Source organism: Vipera berus (genome assembly GCF_964194415.1).
Source record: "Vipera berus genome assembly, chromosome: 2".
Classification (NCBI taxonomy): Eukaryota; Metazoa; Chordata; class Lepidosauria; order Squamata; family Viperidae; genus Vipera; species Vipera berus.
This window is the reverse complement of record NC_138203.1, coordinates 277,422,672-277,439,431: the sequence shown is the minus strand read 5'-3', so window position 1 is coordinate 277,439,431 and position 16,760 is coordinate 277,422,672. Positions and strand designations below refer to the sequence as shown.

General features: G+C 41.7%; 1 protein-coding gene and 1 long non-coding RNA gene across 3 annotated transcripts; both read right to left on the bottom strand.

The window, feature by feature from the left end:
• Window positions 1–5,239: 5,239 nt before the first annotated feature.
• LOC308663648 lies at window positions 5,240–6,178 on the bottom strand. The gene is made up of 3 exons (XR_014025460.1): window positions 6,011–6,178; window positions 5,809–5,891; window positions 5,240–5,350 (listed from the first exon to the last, which is right to left on the bottom strand). It is a non-coding gene; the product is annotated as an uncharacterized lncRNA (long non-coding RNA).
• Window positions 6,179–10,630: 4,452 nt separating this feature from the next.
• LOC308662179 (zinc finger protein 232-like) lies at window positions 10,631–16,547 on the bottom strand. 2 transcript variants are annotated; one of them, XM_081317722.1, is made up of 5 exons: window positions 16,434–16,547; window positions 15,047–15,626; window positions 14,671–14,788; window positions 14,011–14,137; window positions 12,930–12,971 (listed from the first exon to the last, which is right to left on the bottom strand). In XM_081317722.1, the coding sequence occupies exons 2-4, from the start codon at window positions 15,458–15,460 to the stop codon at window positions 14,121–14,123; spliced, it is 549 nt and encodes a 182-aa protein (XP_081173848.1). In that variant the 5' UTR covers window positions 15,461–15,626; window positions 16,434–16,547; the 3' UTR covers window positions 12,930–12,971; window positions 14,011–14,120. The 2 variants fall into 2 exon arrangements, with proteins under 2 accessions (XP_081173847.1, XP_081173848.1); XM_081317721.1 differs by lacking the exon at window positions 16,434–16,547 and having other exon boundaries at window positions 10,631–12,971; window positions 15,047–15,178.
• Between the last annotated feature and the right edge of the window lie 213 nt (window positions 16,548–16,760).

Here is a 16,760-nt window from a genome sequence, read left to right as displayed (position 1 = left end):
TTTGAAGAGATTAGTCTGGATTTGGCGGTGACAGTAGAAGAACAACAAAGAGACTTATCTAAATTAATGAAATAAAGAAATGGGGAAATACGAGTTAAGAAGTAATTTAAAAAGAATGCAATTAGCATCTCTCTCTCTTTCCAATAGCCTGGTCCTTTTGAGCAAATTTTTCTCAGTCTTTAATACACTTGAATTTTAAAAAGTCTTATGAATAACCATACCAGTAACATTTAATTTTATTTAAATCCAAAATTAATTTTATTCAAATAGAAATAGAATCCAATTAACTTTAAATAAATCCAAATTATTTAAATTAGTTTAGACATTTATCATATCATAAAGACAAAATCACAATACCATTTAAACCTATATACCACTTCACAGTGCTTTACTGTACTCAATAAACGGTATACAGAGTCACCCTATTGCCCCCCACAATTTGGGTCCTCATTTTACCGGCCTCAAGAATGGAAAGTTGAATTAACCTTGAGCCTGTGAGAATCAAACTGCTGGCAGTCAGCAGAAGTAGCCTGCAGTACTGCATTCTAACTGCTGCAGCATCATGGCTGTAATGCTTCAACGTGCTTCAACATATTTAAACATGGACTTCATGGCTTGTCATTCTGGTTTCATTTCTGAGAGGAATTCATCGTCCTGAAACTCTTTTCACACATGATACATTGATATATATGTGACTTTCTTCTATTGCTTGTGCTTGAATTATGTTGAATTCCAATACAGGTGGTCCTCGGCTTACAACAGTATGTCAAGTGAGCATTCAAATTTACAACCGCACTGAAAAAAGTGAATTATGACCATTTTTCATGTTTACGATTGTTGAACCATCCCTCTGGTGACTTGTTATACATTCAGATGCTTGACAATTGACTCACACTGACAGTTGCATGTGATCCAGGGTCATGTGATCACCTTTTCAACCTTCTGACAAGCAATGTCAATGGGGAAGCCAGATTCACTTAACAACCAGGTTACTAATTTAACAATCCCAATGATTCACTTAACAAATGTGGTAAAAAGAGTCGTAAAATGGGGCAAACCTCGCTTAACACATTTCTTACTTAGCCACATAAATTCTGTGCTCAATTGTGATCATAAGTTGAGGACCACTTATACAGGTAAATCATTGGTTACGGAATGGAATCTGGATCAGAACTCCCATCACTAAGTGATGCGGTCATAAAATGTGACATCGCATAAGCCAAGATCAATGTTGGGAAGGTCCCAGTGCTTTACCCGCTGTCCATTAATAAAGAAAAACAACAGAGAAAACCACAGAGAGGAATTAAAGACAGACCAGGGTTTGTAAGAGTAAAAATATTGTTTTATACTACTACAGTGCACATTGCTTGTATGTAGACTGAGAGATTATGCCCTGGAGACAAATTCCTTGTGTGTCCAATCACACTTGGCCAATAAAGAATTCTATAATAGTAATATTTAACAATATACTAGCAGTGGAAATAGTATAATATAGCATAGATGGACTATAGTATATAATGTTGCAAAAGTATATTATAGAGAATATTGTATAGCATAAATCAGACATGTCAAACACAAGGCCCGGGGGCCGGATCTGGCCCGCGAAGTGGTTTCATGTGGCCCGCGAAGCCATCCTGGAAAAAGTGAGGGAATGGCCCCCACTGCCTTGGCCCAGAGACCCTCCTCCTGCCAGAGACCCTCAGATCTGTCCCACTCCTACCCAGGCCCCCATAGGCACCCTTGATGCGAACAATGTAGAGCTGGCCACGCCCACCCAGTAGGCCATATGCACTCTAGCCACCCCCACCCAGTAGGCCACGCCCACCCTGGCTATACCCAACCGGCCCCTTGAGGGCAACCTCAATGCTGATGCGGCCCTCAATGAAATTGAGTTTGACACCCCTGCTCCAGGCCTTCCTGTCCTCTACCATCTTCTGGAGTCCATTTAAGCTCACGCCTACTGCTTCAGTGACTCCATGCAGCCACCTCATTCTCTGTCGTCCCGTTCTTCTATTGCCCTCAATCTTTCCCAGCATTAAACTCTTCTCCAATGAGTCCTTCCTTCTCATTAGGTGGCCAAAGTACTCAAATACTTTGGCCATCTAATGAGAAGGAAGGACTCACTGTTCTCTCATATATTTAGTATATTTATACTATACAATATTCTCTATAATATACTTTTGCAACATTATATACAAAAGTAAAACATATAAACAAGGTGTAAGTTATTGCTATGTTCTCTTATATATTTAGTATATTTACCGTTCATGTTTCAGCCCCGTCCCCCAATCATTTTTGTTGCTCTTCTGTGCACTCTTTCTAGTCTCAACATCTTTTTTTTAGCGTGGAGACCAAAATTGGATGCAGTATTCTAGGTTGTTGTCTTAGTACCTCAAGTGATCTTGATTCCCTGTTAATGCAATTTAGGATTACATTGGCTTTTTTGGCTGCTGCCGCACACTCTTAGCTCATGTTTAATCAATTGTCCACTAAGACTCCAAGATCCCTCTCAGAGTTACTACTATTAAGCCTGGTTTCACCTTGTTCTGGTTTGCACCAGAAAGGTAAATTATGCATGCATATCTAAGAAAGTCTAATATTTATTTGGACTCAACTGGTTGTTGAATGTGATTTTAAATAATTATATGTAGTCCTCAATTTACAGCAATTCATTTAATTGTTCAACATTACAGCATCACTGAAAAAAGTGACTTATGACCATTTTTCACATTTACGGCTGTTGCAGCATCCCCGTGGTCACCTGATGAAACTTCAGATGCTTGGCAACTGACTCATATTTATGACGGTTGCAGTGTCCTGAGGTCATGTGATCACCTTTTGTGACCTCCTGACAAGCAAAATCAATGGGATAGCCAGCTTAGCAACAGTGTTACTAACTTAATTGCAATGATTCACTTAACACAAGAAAAGTCGTAAAACGGATCAAAACACACTTAACAACTGTCTCGCTTAGCAATGGGAATTGTGAGCTCGGTTGCAGTCATAAGCCAAGGACTACCTGTATTTCTATTGAAGCTCTTCCCACACTTGCATTATTGATATAGTTTCTCCCATGTGTGGATCCTTCTATAACAAGTGAGAGCATTACTCCTTGCAAAACTCTTTCCACATGCCATGCACTCATGTGTTTTTTCCCTCTATATGGATCCTTTTATGGGAATTGAGATCACAACTCTTTCTAAAGCCTTCTCCACATTGCACACATTTATATGGCTTCTCTCCTGTGTGGATCCTCTTATGGCAGGCAAGATTACTACTGTTCCTAAAATCCTTCCCACACTCCATGCATTGATACGGCTTCTCTCCTGTGTGGATCCTCTTATGGCAGGCAAGATTACTACGGTTCCTAAAATCCTTCCCACACTCCATGCATTGATATGGCTTCTCTCCTGTGTGGATCCTCTTGTGGGAATTAAGGTGTCTGGTATAAGTAAAGGTCTTTCCACACTCCACACATTTATAAGGTCTTTCTCCTTTGTGATTCATTTGATGTCTTATAAGAGAATAGTTATAGCCGAAGGACTTTCCACACTCCATGCATTGATATGGCTTCTCTCCTGTGTGGATCCTCTTGTGGGAATTAAGATGACTGGTATAAGTAAAGGTCTTTCCACACTCCACACATTTATAAGGTCTTTCTCCTTTGTGATTCATTTGATGTCTTATAAGAGAATAGTTATAGCCGAAGGACTTTCCACACTCCATGCATTGATATGGCTTCTCTCCTATGTGGTTCCTCTTATGGCAGGTAAGATTACTACTGTTCCTAAAATCCTTCCCACACTCCATGCATTGATATGGCTTCTCTCCTGTGTGGATCCTCTTGTGGGAATTAAGATTACTCCTACGAGTAAAGGTCTTTCCACACTCCCTGCAGGTATATGGTTTCTCTTCTGAATGTGTCCTTTTATGCAAAATGAGATGATCAGATTTATCAAAGCTCTTTCCACATTCCCTGCATTTATTTTTTTCTTCTCCCATATCAATGCTTGTATGGCTAGGAAGCCAACTGACCCGAGGAATGACTTTTTTAATTCCACTTTGTGATTTCTTTGTTTCATCACTCTTTGGGTGCATCTGATCTGCAAACTTCCCTTTTACCTCTTTTGATTGGATCGCTTGGCATTCTTCCTTACAATTCTTATTCTCTTGCCCATGAAAGCCTTGAAAAAAGAAAAATGAACACTGTAGCAAGAATAGGAGAACAATCAAATCTTTTCTTCTGAAATTTAGTCAAGAAATCATCAATACATTTTGCCTCTTTTGTTGGCAAACATGAAGATTCCAAACTAAGATTTTAACAACGACCAAGTGGATCTTTCCAAATGAATCCCTTCTGATCCTTATATCATAATTGGGCTATATCACAACAAATGTAAGCGACAACCCTGATTTAATCTTTGACCTGGGACTATTGCATGGTGTCACAAACTCCTGAAGTGCATTGGACGCTGTATTGGGCTGGTTAAGCAACATACCCACCAGCTCCCAACTTCAATGAAATTCTCATATCCATTTCTCTGCAGAGCAGAATCTTTCAAAGCCAAGGGGAATTTCTGGATGGCAATAGCTCCCCACCCTCAACTTAGCCTGATGGCAAAGCTCGGTAAACAAGTGGAGACATCTGAGAAGGGAACATCCCTCTCAGGGCTCATCCATCCTTGGTTATAGCAGCTCACGCGCATTGGGGAGTCAATAACCACGAGTGAATACCAAACCCTGGTAGACAGAACCTTGATCAACAGAGACCACACCATCCCCATCCCTCAGATTTTTGCGATTATCTTCCATGAGAAGGAAATGAGTATTTTGTATTTTATGAGCAGAAAGCATTAAAAAAATCATTTCCATTAAAAAGGGAGGCTAGGCAGGTTTTCAGTTTTAATTTCAATAAATTTCCTTCTTCCATAAAGTCAGTTTGGCCAGGCTAGAAACTGTGTGAGTGGGAGTACTAGTTCTGCCTTAGGCATGAATGCTGGCTGGGTGACTTTGGGCCACTCTCCCTCAGCTCAACCCAGGTCACAAGGTTGTTGTTGTGGGAAAAACAGCAGGAGGAAGGAATATTGGGATTGTCCACTGCCTTTATTATTTACAAACAATAAAGACAGGATATAAATAAGCAATGTTTGTTACTAGAAATATCACCTAAGCCCCCCACCCAATGACCTCTCTACCTTTCTGAGCACAGATAGGGATTCTTACCCAGAGAAGCCAGATTCCTGGAATTCTCCAGCATGACTTCTCCGTGGAGTGCTTTTTGGGCAGGATCCAGCTGAGACCACTCCTCCGTGGAAAAAAACACGGCCACTTCCTCAAAAGATACAACATCCTGAAGAAGAAAAGAAATGTCCTTATTAACAGATAATCCCAGAATAATTTGATAGTTTTCTTCCACTAACTACAAGGGAAGAGCTTGTAATAATATATGTCTAGGGAGATTCTCAGTCAGGTCATGATTGTCCCAAAGATCCTTTTCAAAAGGGAAAAAACAGTATATTTCTTTATAATGTTATGTGAAAATGACCTTGGGAGATAGAAGAGCCCCAATGCTCACAATTCTCTGGTCAATGAAATCTGAGAGTGAAGGGGTGGGGGTTGGGGGCGGAAAAAGCGTCTTGCAAAGCATCTCCTCAGAAGGGAGAGGGTAGGCTAAGCTAAGTGTGAATGTTCAATGACTTGATGTCAAATTCATATTGCTTAGAAGCAGCAATTTATTACACTGAACTCTAGAACAAAATGAAATCCATCCAAGATTCATGGACCTTTTCTGAATTTTCTCCTCCTTACCTGAAGTAGTGGTTCAGCCAATCCTTCAGCTCCATCACAAAGAGGAGGTGACTCTAAAAATTCCAAGGACACCTTTCTACTCTCTGTGAGGCATAGAAAAATGGTGGATGCACATTTGTTAAAGAGAGAAATTGCAATGAAGTGCAGCAAAGAATCAGCTAAATGTTGAAATTTCACATCACACAGAAAAAGCATTTGTTACCTAGCGTGGTACCCTGACCTTGACTTTTGTGGAAGCTCTCATGAGAAGATCTGAATGAATCTTTCCCTCCCTTGGGATACTCAGTTACAGCTTCCAAGGATTTCTGGACATGATGTAATACGAGAAACAAAGGAAGAGCACAGAGATAGAAATGAATTATCACATTGCACCTTCAAACTAGCAGACCACAATATGCATTGCCGAAAGCCCAAAACGGAACAAAATAATTGCCCCAAATACATCCTCTGGAGGAATAGAACAAATGGCCTTAAGAGTTAATAATCCCAGAAAATTCTGCCAGAAAAAAATTGACAAATACAGAGTGATTCTCTTTAGAGCTGCTAAGGCTACATTCTCATACCTGCAACTCTTCTTGAATTTTTTCTTCCTTCTGACTCAGCAAGAAGCCTTCGGCCAGGGCCACCGCCTGGGAACTGGTCTCTGCTCCACACTCCCGCACCCATTTCGCCATCTCTGGGGGAAGGAAAGCCAGGAACTGCTCCAGGAGCACCAGGTCCAGCATCTGGGCCTTTGTGTGTCTTTCTGGTTGCAGCCATTGACAGCAAAGGCGGTGAAGCTGACTGCAAACATCTCGGGGACCCCTCCCCTCCTGGAACTGCACATTTCTGAAGTGACAGCATTGGATGTCTGAACTGTTGGCTTCCTCTTCTTGGCTCTTCTGCCCAGGAATTGCCCCATTCTTCCCCCAGCTCCAAGACTGAGCAGCTGGGGGGCCTTTTCCAGCTCCTGCATCTGCTGGGCATTGTCCCTTCATCTTCTCTCTGGTCTCTAATCCAACTCCAAAATGGACTGATGGATCTGCACAGGTCTTCCTAATCACAAGAGGTCTGGCCGAATCTCCTAAAGGCCATTCAGCCCCTCTTCCCACACAAGATGCTTAGAACTCCAAAGAAACCACGAAAGATTTCCAACTTATATCTCTGAAATGGAAAACAAAAGAAAATTCCAAAGATACAGTGTTACCAACTTAACTGAGGACACACAAAAACCGAAATAAGAAATTCTTATGAATAATATCTGGGAAGAGGGGGAAACATTAGTAAGTAGGTTGACCTGTCTGTGTGTGGGAAAAATTCTGTAGTAAGTTGGTGGATCAACTTCTATCAAGGACTAAACATTATAAATTTAAAATATGTTTTTGATTTCTTATTCCTACTTATTCATTCAAATAAATTTGATGGCTGCTTCCAGCATGAAAACCAACCTCTGTACAATCCAGATCATATAACTGTCTCAGGTGACAAACAGCGATTGAGATGAGTGGCTTTCTAAATTGATTTAATAGGTAAATCAATCACTATTTGAATTTCCCATAAAACGTTAACCAGCAGAACCCCATTAAACTCCTGGCCCAAACTGCTGTGGCTCCCTGAGAAATCACAATCAACAAACTACCATTCAATGCAAACAGAATAATACCAGAATCAATAAACCAGCTATGGCTTAACATGATGTTTTCATTCAGGCATCTCCTGGAAAGAGGTTCCCCACTTTTAGCCTAATCCTGAATGGCTCCGACCTTTCTGGCGATCCTGATTCTCTTCCAGGAGGCAATGCAGCGCGTCCGGAGCTTTGATTTCTTCCCTGCCTGGCCCTTGCATGCACAGCTGGAGCAGGGGAACATGGGACCCCGGGCTCCCCCCTTTCCACGCCTCCGAACCTGATGAAGTTTTGGTTGTCTCCGTGCGCGGTCCAGACCGTGAAAGAAACGTCGCCCAACTTACTGAACTCCGGAGTCAGGTTTGATCTCCATCCGTGCAAAGCTCCCTTGCAGCCTTTTGGACTCCTGCGAAGGCTTAGCCTAAGGCTCGAAGCGGAGAGAGACAGAACAATCGCAGCCTGTTCTGGACAACGCACCGAGCATGTCTCTCGAACTCCTGGAGGAGCGCATGCTCAGTTCTCTCCTGAAGTGGCGGAGACTGAGGGCTTTGTAACGGCAACCCAGAGAGCCCCCTAGTGGATCCTGCATGCAACGCTAGATAGACGCGGCAATGGAATAGCGGAGACCATCATGTTCCATGCGGACCTGGAATGATGGGCACTGGAGTAGAAGGAAAGAGTCGCTCTAACATTGCCTGTCTCCAGCAGTCAACATTTTCTAGACTTTCCTTTTTGAATGTCTAAGAACGATCTGCCATCTTGTGAATATTGACAAAATCTCTGTGGAGGCTCAAAAGAAACAGGAGCCTCTCTTTCAAGCCCCGGTTATGTGATGTGGTTGTTGGCAAACTCAGTCCTGAAGTGAGGGAAGATAAACGGTCTGGCACAGTCACAACATAGGAAGCGAAGGGTTAGGAAAATTAAGATGTGTATTGATTTTTTGAGTTCAATCGTTACAGCTGCATTTTTAAATTCTTGTCTCTGGGTGGCCAACTGTAGTTTAAAACGACAAGTGGCAGCAGCAAAAATGTGGAAAATCCTGAAGAAACACAAGTTCCAAAATGGAGAGAAAGCTCAAATCATGGAAGTTTTCGAAATTTTACCTCAAAACAAGCGTCCCAGATGGAGAAATGAATAGTGTCTCATAGGTGAGTGGAGAAAAGGTGGAATTACAAAATGCAGGAAGGTAAACCTTGAGGAGTACATATAAAGTTGAAATGCCATGAGGGGAAAAAGGAAAATGGCTTCATTTCAGTATTCAATTGGGAATACAGCTCCGGAAATATGAGTAGGAATTCTGAAGACAATATAAGGCAACTGCACTAAAGAAAATACCAATTTTCTTCTAGCCAAAAGAGCTGAAAATTTCCATGGTTTGAAGAGATTAGTCTGGATTTGGCGGTGACAGTAGAAGAACAACAAAGAGACTTATCTAAATTAATGAAATAAAGAAATGGGGAAATACGAGTTAAGAAGTAATTTAAAAAGAATGCAATTAGCATCTCTCTCTCTTTCCAATAGCCTGGTCCTTTTGAGCAAATTTTTCTCAGTCTTTAATACACTTGAATTTTAAAAAGTCTTATGAATAACCATACCAGTAACATTTAATTTTATTTAAATCCAAAATTAATTTTATTCAAATAGAAATAGAATCCAATTAACTTTAAATAAATCCAAATTATTTAAATTAGTTTAGACATTTATCATATCATAAAGACAAAATCACAATACCATTTAAACCTATATACCACTTCACAGTGCTTTACTGTACTCAATAAACGGTATACAGAGTCACCCTATTGCCCCCCACAATTTGGGTCCTCATTTTACCGGCCTCAAGAATGGAAAGTTGAATTAACCTTGAGCCTGTGAGAATCAAACTGCTGGCAGTCAGCAGAAGTAGCCTGCAGTACTGCATTCTAACTGCTGCAGCATCATGGCTGTAATGCTTCAACGTGCTTCAACATATTTAAACATGGACTTCATGGCTTGTCATTCTGGTTTCATTTCTGAGAGGAATTCATCGTCCTGAAACTCTTTTCACACATGATACATTGATATATATGTGACTTTCTTCTATTGCTTGTGCTTGAATTATGTTGAATTCCAATACAGGTGGTCCTCGGCTTACAACAGTATGTCAAGTGAGCATTCAAATTTACAACCGCACTGAAAAAAGTGAATTATGACCATTTTTCATGTTTACGATTGTTGAACCATCCCTCTGGTGACTTGTTATACATTCAGATGCTTGACAATTGACTCACACTGACAGTTGCATGTGATCCAGGGTCATGTGATCACCTTTTCAACCTTCTGACAAGCAATGTCAATGGGGAAGCCAGATTCACTTAACAACCAGGTTACTAATTTAACAATCCCAATGATTCACTTAACAAATGTGGTAAAAAGAGTCGTAAAATGGGGCAAACCTCGCTTAACACATTTCTTACTTAGCCACATAAATTCTGTGCTCAATTGTGATCATAAGTTGAGGACCACTTATACAGGTAAATCATTGGTTACGGAATGGAATCTGGATCAGAACTCCCATCACTAAGTGATGCGGTCATAAAATGTGACATCGCATAAGCCAAGATCAATGTTGGGAAGGTCCCAGTGCTTTACCCGCTGTCCATTAATAAAGAAAAACAACAGAGAAAACCACAGAGAGGAATTAAAGACAGACCAGGGTTTGTAAGAGTAAAAATATTGTTTTATACTACTACAGTGCACATTGCTTGTATGTAGACTGAGAGATTATGCCCTGGAGACAAATTCCTTGTGTGTCCAATCACACTTGGCCAATAAAGAATTCTATAATAGTAATATTTAACAATATACTAGCAGTGGAAATAGTATAATATAGCATAGATGGACTATAGTATATAATGTTGCAAAAGTATATTATAGAGAATATTGTAAATATAAATCAGACATGTCAAACACAAGGCCCGGGGGCCGGATCTGGCCCGCGAAGTGGTTTCATGTGGCCCGCGAAGCCATCCTGGAAAAAGTGAGGGAATGGCCCCCACTGCCTTGGCCCAGAGACCCTCCTCCTGCCAGAGACCCTCAGATCTGTCCCACTCCTACCCAGGCCCCCATAGGCACCCTTGATGCGAACAATGTAGAGCTGGCCACGCCCACCCAGTAGGCCATATGCACTCTAGCCACCCCCACCCAGTAGGCCACGCCCACCCTGGCTATACCCAACCGGCCCCTTGAGGGCAACCTCAATGCTGATGCGGCCCTCAATGAAATTGAGTTTGACACCCCTGCTCCAGGCCTTCCTGTCCTCTACCATCTTCTGGAGTCCATTTAAGCTCACGCCTACTGCTTCAGTGACTCCATGCAGCCACCTCATTCTCTGTCGTCCCGTTCTTCTATTGCCCTCAATCTTTCCCAGCATTAAACTCTTCTCCAATGAGTCCTTCCTTCTCATTAGGTGGCCAAAGTACTCAAATACTTTGGCCATCTAATGAGAAGGAAGGACTCACTGTTCTCTCATATATTTAGTATATTTATACTATACAATATTCTCTATAATATACTTTTGCAACATTATATACAAAAGTAAAACATATAAACAAGGTGTAAGTTATTGCTATGTTCTCTTATATATTTAGTATATTTACCGTTCATGTTTCAGCCCCGTCCCCCAATCATTTTTGTTGCTCTTCTGTGCACTCTTTCTAGTCTCAACATCTTTTTTTTAGCGTGGAGACCAAAATTGGATGCAGTATTCTAGGTTGTTGTCTTAGTACCTCAAGTGATCTTGATTCCCTGTTAATGCAATTTAGGATTACATTGGCTTTTTTGGCTGCTGCCGCACACTCTTAGCTCATGTTTAATCAATTGTCCACTAAGACTCCAAGATCCCTCTCAGAGTTACTACTATTAAGCCTGGTTTCACCTTGTTCTGGTTTGCACCAGAAAGGTAAATTATGCATGCATATCTAAGAAAGTCTAATATTTATTTGGACTCAACTGGTTGTTGAATGTGATTTTAAATAATTATATGTAGTCCTCAATTTACAGCAATTCATTTAATGATTGTTCAACATTACAGCATCACTGAAAAAAGTGACTTATGACCATTTTTCACATTTACGGCTGTTGCAGCATCCCCGTGGTCACCTGATGAAACTTCAGATGCTTGGCAACTGACTCATATTTATGACGGTTGCAGTGTCCTGAGGTCATGTGATCACCTTTTGTGACCTCCTGACAAGCAAAATCAATGGGATAGCCAGCTTAGCAACAGTGTTACTAACTTAATTGCAATGATTCACTTAACACAAGAAAAGTCGTAAAACGGATCAAAACACACTTAACAACTGTCTCGCTTAGCAATGGGAATTGTGAGCTCGGTTGCAGTCATAAGCCAAGGACTACCTGTATTTCTATTGAAGCTCTTCCCACACTTGCATTATTGATATAGTTTCTCCCATGTGTGGATCCTTCTATAACAAGTGAGAGCATTACTCCTTGCAAAACTCTTTCCACATGCCATGCACTCATGTGTTTTTCCCCTCTATATGGATCCTTTTATGGGAATTGAGATCACAACTCTTTCTAAAGCCTTCTCCACATTGCACACATTTATATGGCTTCTCTCCTGTGTGGATCCTCTTATGGCAGGCAAGATTACTACTGTTCCTAAAATCCTTCCCACACTCCATGCATTGATACGGCTTCTCTCCTGTGTGGATCCTCTTATGGCAGGCAAGATTACTACGGTTCCTAAAATCCTTCCCACACTCCATGCATTGATATGGCTTCTCTCCTGTGTGGATCCTCTTGTGGGAATTAAGGTGTCTGGTATAAGTAAAGGTCTTTCCACACTCCACACATTTATAAGGTCTTTCTCCTTTGTGATTCATTTGATGTCTTATAAGAGAATAGTTATAGCCGAAGGACTTTCCACACTCCATGCATTGATATGGCTTCTCTCCTGTGTGGATCCTCTTGTGGGAATTAAGATGACTGGTATAAGTAAAGGTCTTTCCACACTCCACACATTTATAAGGTCTTTCTCCTTTGTGATTCATTTGATGTCTTATAAGAGAATAGTTATAGCCGAAGGACTTTCCACACTCCATGCATTGATATGGCTTCTCTCCTATGTGGTTCCTCTTATGGCAGGTAAGATTACTACTGTTCCTAAAATCCTTCCCACACTCCATGCATTGATATGGCTTCTCTCCTGTGTGGATCCTCTTGTGGGAATTAAGATTACTCCTACGAGTAAAGGTCTTTCCACACTCCCTGCAGGTATATGGTTTCTCTTCTGAATGTGTCCTTTTATGCAAAATGAGATGATCAGATTTATCAAAGCTCTTTCCACATTCCCTGCATTTATTTTTTTCTTCTCCCATATCAATGCTTGTATGGCTAGGAAGCCAACTGACCCGAGGAATGACTTTTTTAATTCCACTTTGTGATTTCTTTGTTTCATCACTCTTTGGGTGCATCTGATCTGCAAACTTCCCTTTTACCTCTTTTGATTGGATCGCTTGGCATTCTTCCTTACAATTCTTATTCTCTTGCCCATGAAAGCCTTGAAAAAAGAAAAATGAACACTGTAGCAAGAATAGGAGAACAATCAAATCTTTTCTTCTGAAATTTAGTCAAGAAATCATCAATACATTTTGCCTCTTTTGTTGGCTAACATGAAGATTCCAAACTAAGATTTTAACAACGACCAAGTGGATCTTTCCAAATGAATCCCTTCTGATCCTTATATCATAATTGGGCTATATCACAACAAATGTAAGCGACAACCCTGATTTAATCTTTGACCTGGGACTATTGCATGGTGTCACAAACTCCTGAAGTGCATTGGACGCTGTATTGGGCTGGTTAAGCAACATACCCACCAGCTCCCAACTTCAATGAAATTCTCATATCCATTTCTCTGCAGAGCAGAATCTTTCAAAGCCAAGGGGAATTTCTGGATGGCAATAGCTCCCCACCCTCAACTTAGCCTGATGGCAAAGCTCGGTAAACAAGTGGAGACATCTGAGAAGGGAACATCCCTCTCAGGGCTCATCCATCCTTGGTTATAGCAGCTCACGCGCATTGGGGAGTCAATAACCACGAGTGAATACCAAACCCTGGTAGACAGAACCTTGATCAACAGAGACCACACCATCCCCATCCCTCAGATTTTTGCGATTATCTTCCATGAGAAGGAAATGAGTATTTTGTATTTTATGAGCAGAAAGCATTAAAAAAATCATTTCCATTAAAAAGGGAGGCTAGGCAGGTTTTCAGGTTTAATTCCAATAAATTTCCTTCTTCCATAAAGTCAGTTTGGCCAGGCTAGAAACTGGGTGACTGGGAGTACTAGTTCTGCCTTAGGCATGAATGCTGGCTGGGTGACTTTGGGCCACTCTCCCTCAGCTCAACCCAGGTCACAAGGTTGTTGTTGTGGGGAAAAGAGCAGGATGAAGGAATATTGGGATTGTCCGCTGCCTTTATTATTTACAAACAATAAAGACAGGATATAAATAAGCAATGTTTGTTACTAGAAATATCACCTAAGCCCCCCACCCAATGACCTCTCTACCTTTCTGAGCACAGATAGGGATTCTTACCCAGAGAAGCCAGATTCCTGGAATTCTCCAGCATGACTTCTCCGTGGAGTGCTTTTTGGGCAGGATCCAGCTGAGACCACTCCTCTGTGGAAAAAAACACGGCCACTTCCTCAAAAGATACAACATCCTGAAGAAGAAAAGAATTGTCCTTATTAACAGATAATCCCAGAATAATTTGATAGTTTTCTTCCACTAACTACAAGGGAAGAGCTTGTAATAATATATGTCTAGCGAGATTCTCAATCTGGTCATGATTGTCCCAAAGATGCTTTTCAAAAGGGAAAAAACAGTATATTTCTTTATAATGTTATGTGAAAATGACCCTGGGAGATAGAAGGAAGAGCCCCAATGCTCACAATTCTCTGGTCAATGAAATCTGAGAGTGAAGGGGTGGGGGTTGGGGGCGGAAAAAGCGTCTTGCAAAGCTTGAAAAAGTGTCTGAATTTTCTCCTCAATACCTGAAGTAGTGGTTCAGCCAATCCTTCAGCTCCACCACAAAGAGGAGGTGACTCTAAAAATTCCAAGGACACCTTTCTACTCTCTGTGAGGCATAGAAAAATGGTGGATGCACATTTGTTAAAGAGAGAAATTGCAATGAAGTACAGCAAAGAATCAGCTAAATGTTGAAATTTCACATCACACAGAAAAAGCATTTGTTACCTAGCGTGGTACCCTGACTTCGACCTTTCTGGAAGCTCTCCTGGAACAGTAGCTCATGAGAAGATCTGAATGAATCTTTCCCTGCCTTGGGATACTCAGTTACAGCTTCCAAGGATTTCTGGATATGATGTAATACGAGAAACAAAGGAAGAGCACAGAGATAGAAATGAATTATCATATTGCACCTTCAAACTAGCAGACCATAATGTCCATTGCCGAAAGCCCAAAACGGAATGAAAGAATTGCCCCCAATACATCCTCTGGAGGAATAGAACAAATGGCCTTAGTAGTTATTAATTCCAGAAAATTCTGCCAGAAAAGAATTGACAAATACAGAGTGATTCTCTTTAGAGCTGCTAAGGCTACATTCTCATACCTGCAACTCTTCTTGAATTTTTTCTTCCTTCTGACTCAGCAAGAAGCCTTCGGCCAGGGCCACCGCCTGGGAACTGGTCTCTGCTCCACACTCCCGCACCCATTTTCCCATCTCTGGGGTAAGGACAGCCAGGAACTGCTCCAGGAGCACCAGGTCCAGCATCTGGGCCTTTGTGTGTCTTTCTGGTTGCAGCCATTGACAGCAAAGGCAGTGAAGCTGACTGCAAACATCTCGGGGACCCCTCCCCTCCTGGAACTGCACATTTCTGAAGTGACAGCATTGGAGCTCTGAACTGTTGGCTTCCTCTTCTTGGCTCTTCTGCCCAGGAATTGCCCCATAATTCCCACAGCTCCAAGACTGAGCAGCTGGAGGGCCTTTTCCAGCTCCTGCATCTGCTGGGCACTGTCCCTTCATCTTCTCTCTGGTCTCTAATCCAGCTCCAAAATGGACTGATGGATCTGCACAGGTCTTCCTAATCACAAGAGGTCTGGCCGAATCTCCTAAAGGCCATTCAGCCCCTCTTCCCACACAAGATGCTTAGAACTCCAAAGGAACCACGAAAGATTTCCAACTTATATCTCTGAAATGGAAAACAAAACAAAAAAAATATCCCAGAAATACATTGTTACCAACTTAACTGAGGACACACAAAAACCGAAATAAGAAATTCTTATGAATAATATCTGGGAAGAGGGGGAAACATTAGTAAGTAGGTTGACCTGTCTGTGTGTGGAAAAAATTCTGTAGTAAGTTGGTGGATCAACTTCTATCAAGGACTAAACATTATAAATTTAAAATATGTTTTTGATTTCTTATTTCTACTTTATTCAAATAATTTTGATGGCTGCTTCCAGCATGAAAACCAACCTCTGTACAATCCAGATTATATAAATGTCTCAGGTGACAATCAGCCATTGAGGTGAGTAGCTTTCTAAATTGATTTAATAGGTAAATCAATCACTATTTGAATTTCCCATAAAACTTTAGCCAGCAGAACCCCATTAAACTCCTGGCCCAAACTGCTATGGCTACCTGAGAAATCACAATCAACAAACTACCATTCAATGCAAACAGAATAATACCAGAATCAATAAACCAGCTATGGCTTAACATGATGTTTTCATTCAGGCATCTCCTGGAAAGAGGTTCCCCACTTTTAGCCTAATCCTGAATGGCTCCGACCTTTCTGGCGATCCTGATTCTCTTCCAGGAGGCAATGCAGCGCGTCCGGAGCTTTGATTTCTTCCCTGCCTGGCCCTTGCATGCACAGCTGGAGCAGGGGAACATGGGACCCCGGGCTCCCCCCTTTCCACGCCTCCGAACCTGATGAAGTTTTGGTTGTCTCCGTGCGCGGTCCAGCCCGTGAAAGAAACGTCGCCCAACTTACTGAACTAAGTAGTCAGGTTTGATCTCCATCCGTGCAACGCTCCCTTGCAGCCTTTTGGACTCCTGCGAAGGCTTAGCCTAAGGCTCGAAGCGGAGAGAAACAGAACAATCGCAGCCTGTTCTGGACAACGCACCGAGCATGTCTCTCGAACTCCTGGAGGAGCGCATGCTCAGTTCTCTCCTGAAGCGGCGGAGACTCAGGGCTTTGTAACGGCAACCCAGAGAGCCCCCTAGTGGATCCTGCATGCAACGCTAGATAGACGAGGCAAGGGAATAAACCATCATGTTCCATGCGGACCTGGAATGATGGGCACTGGAGTAGAAGGAA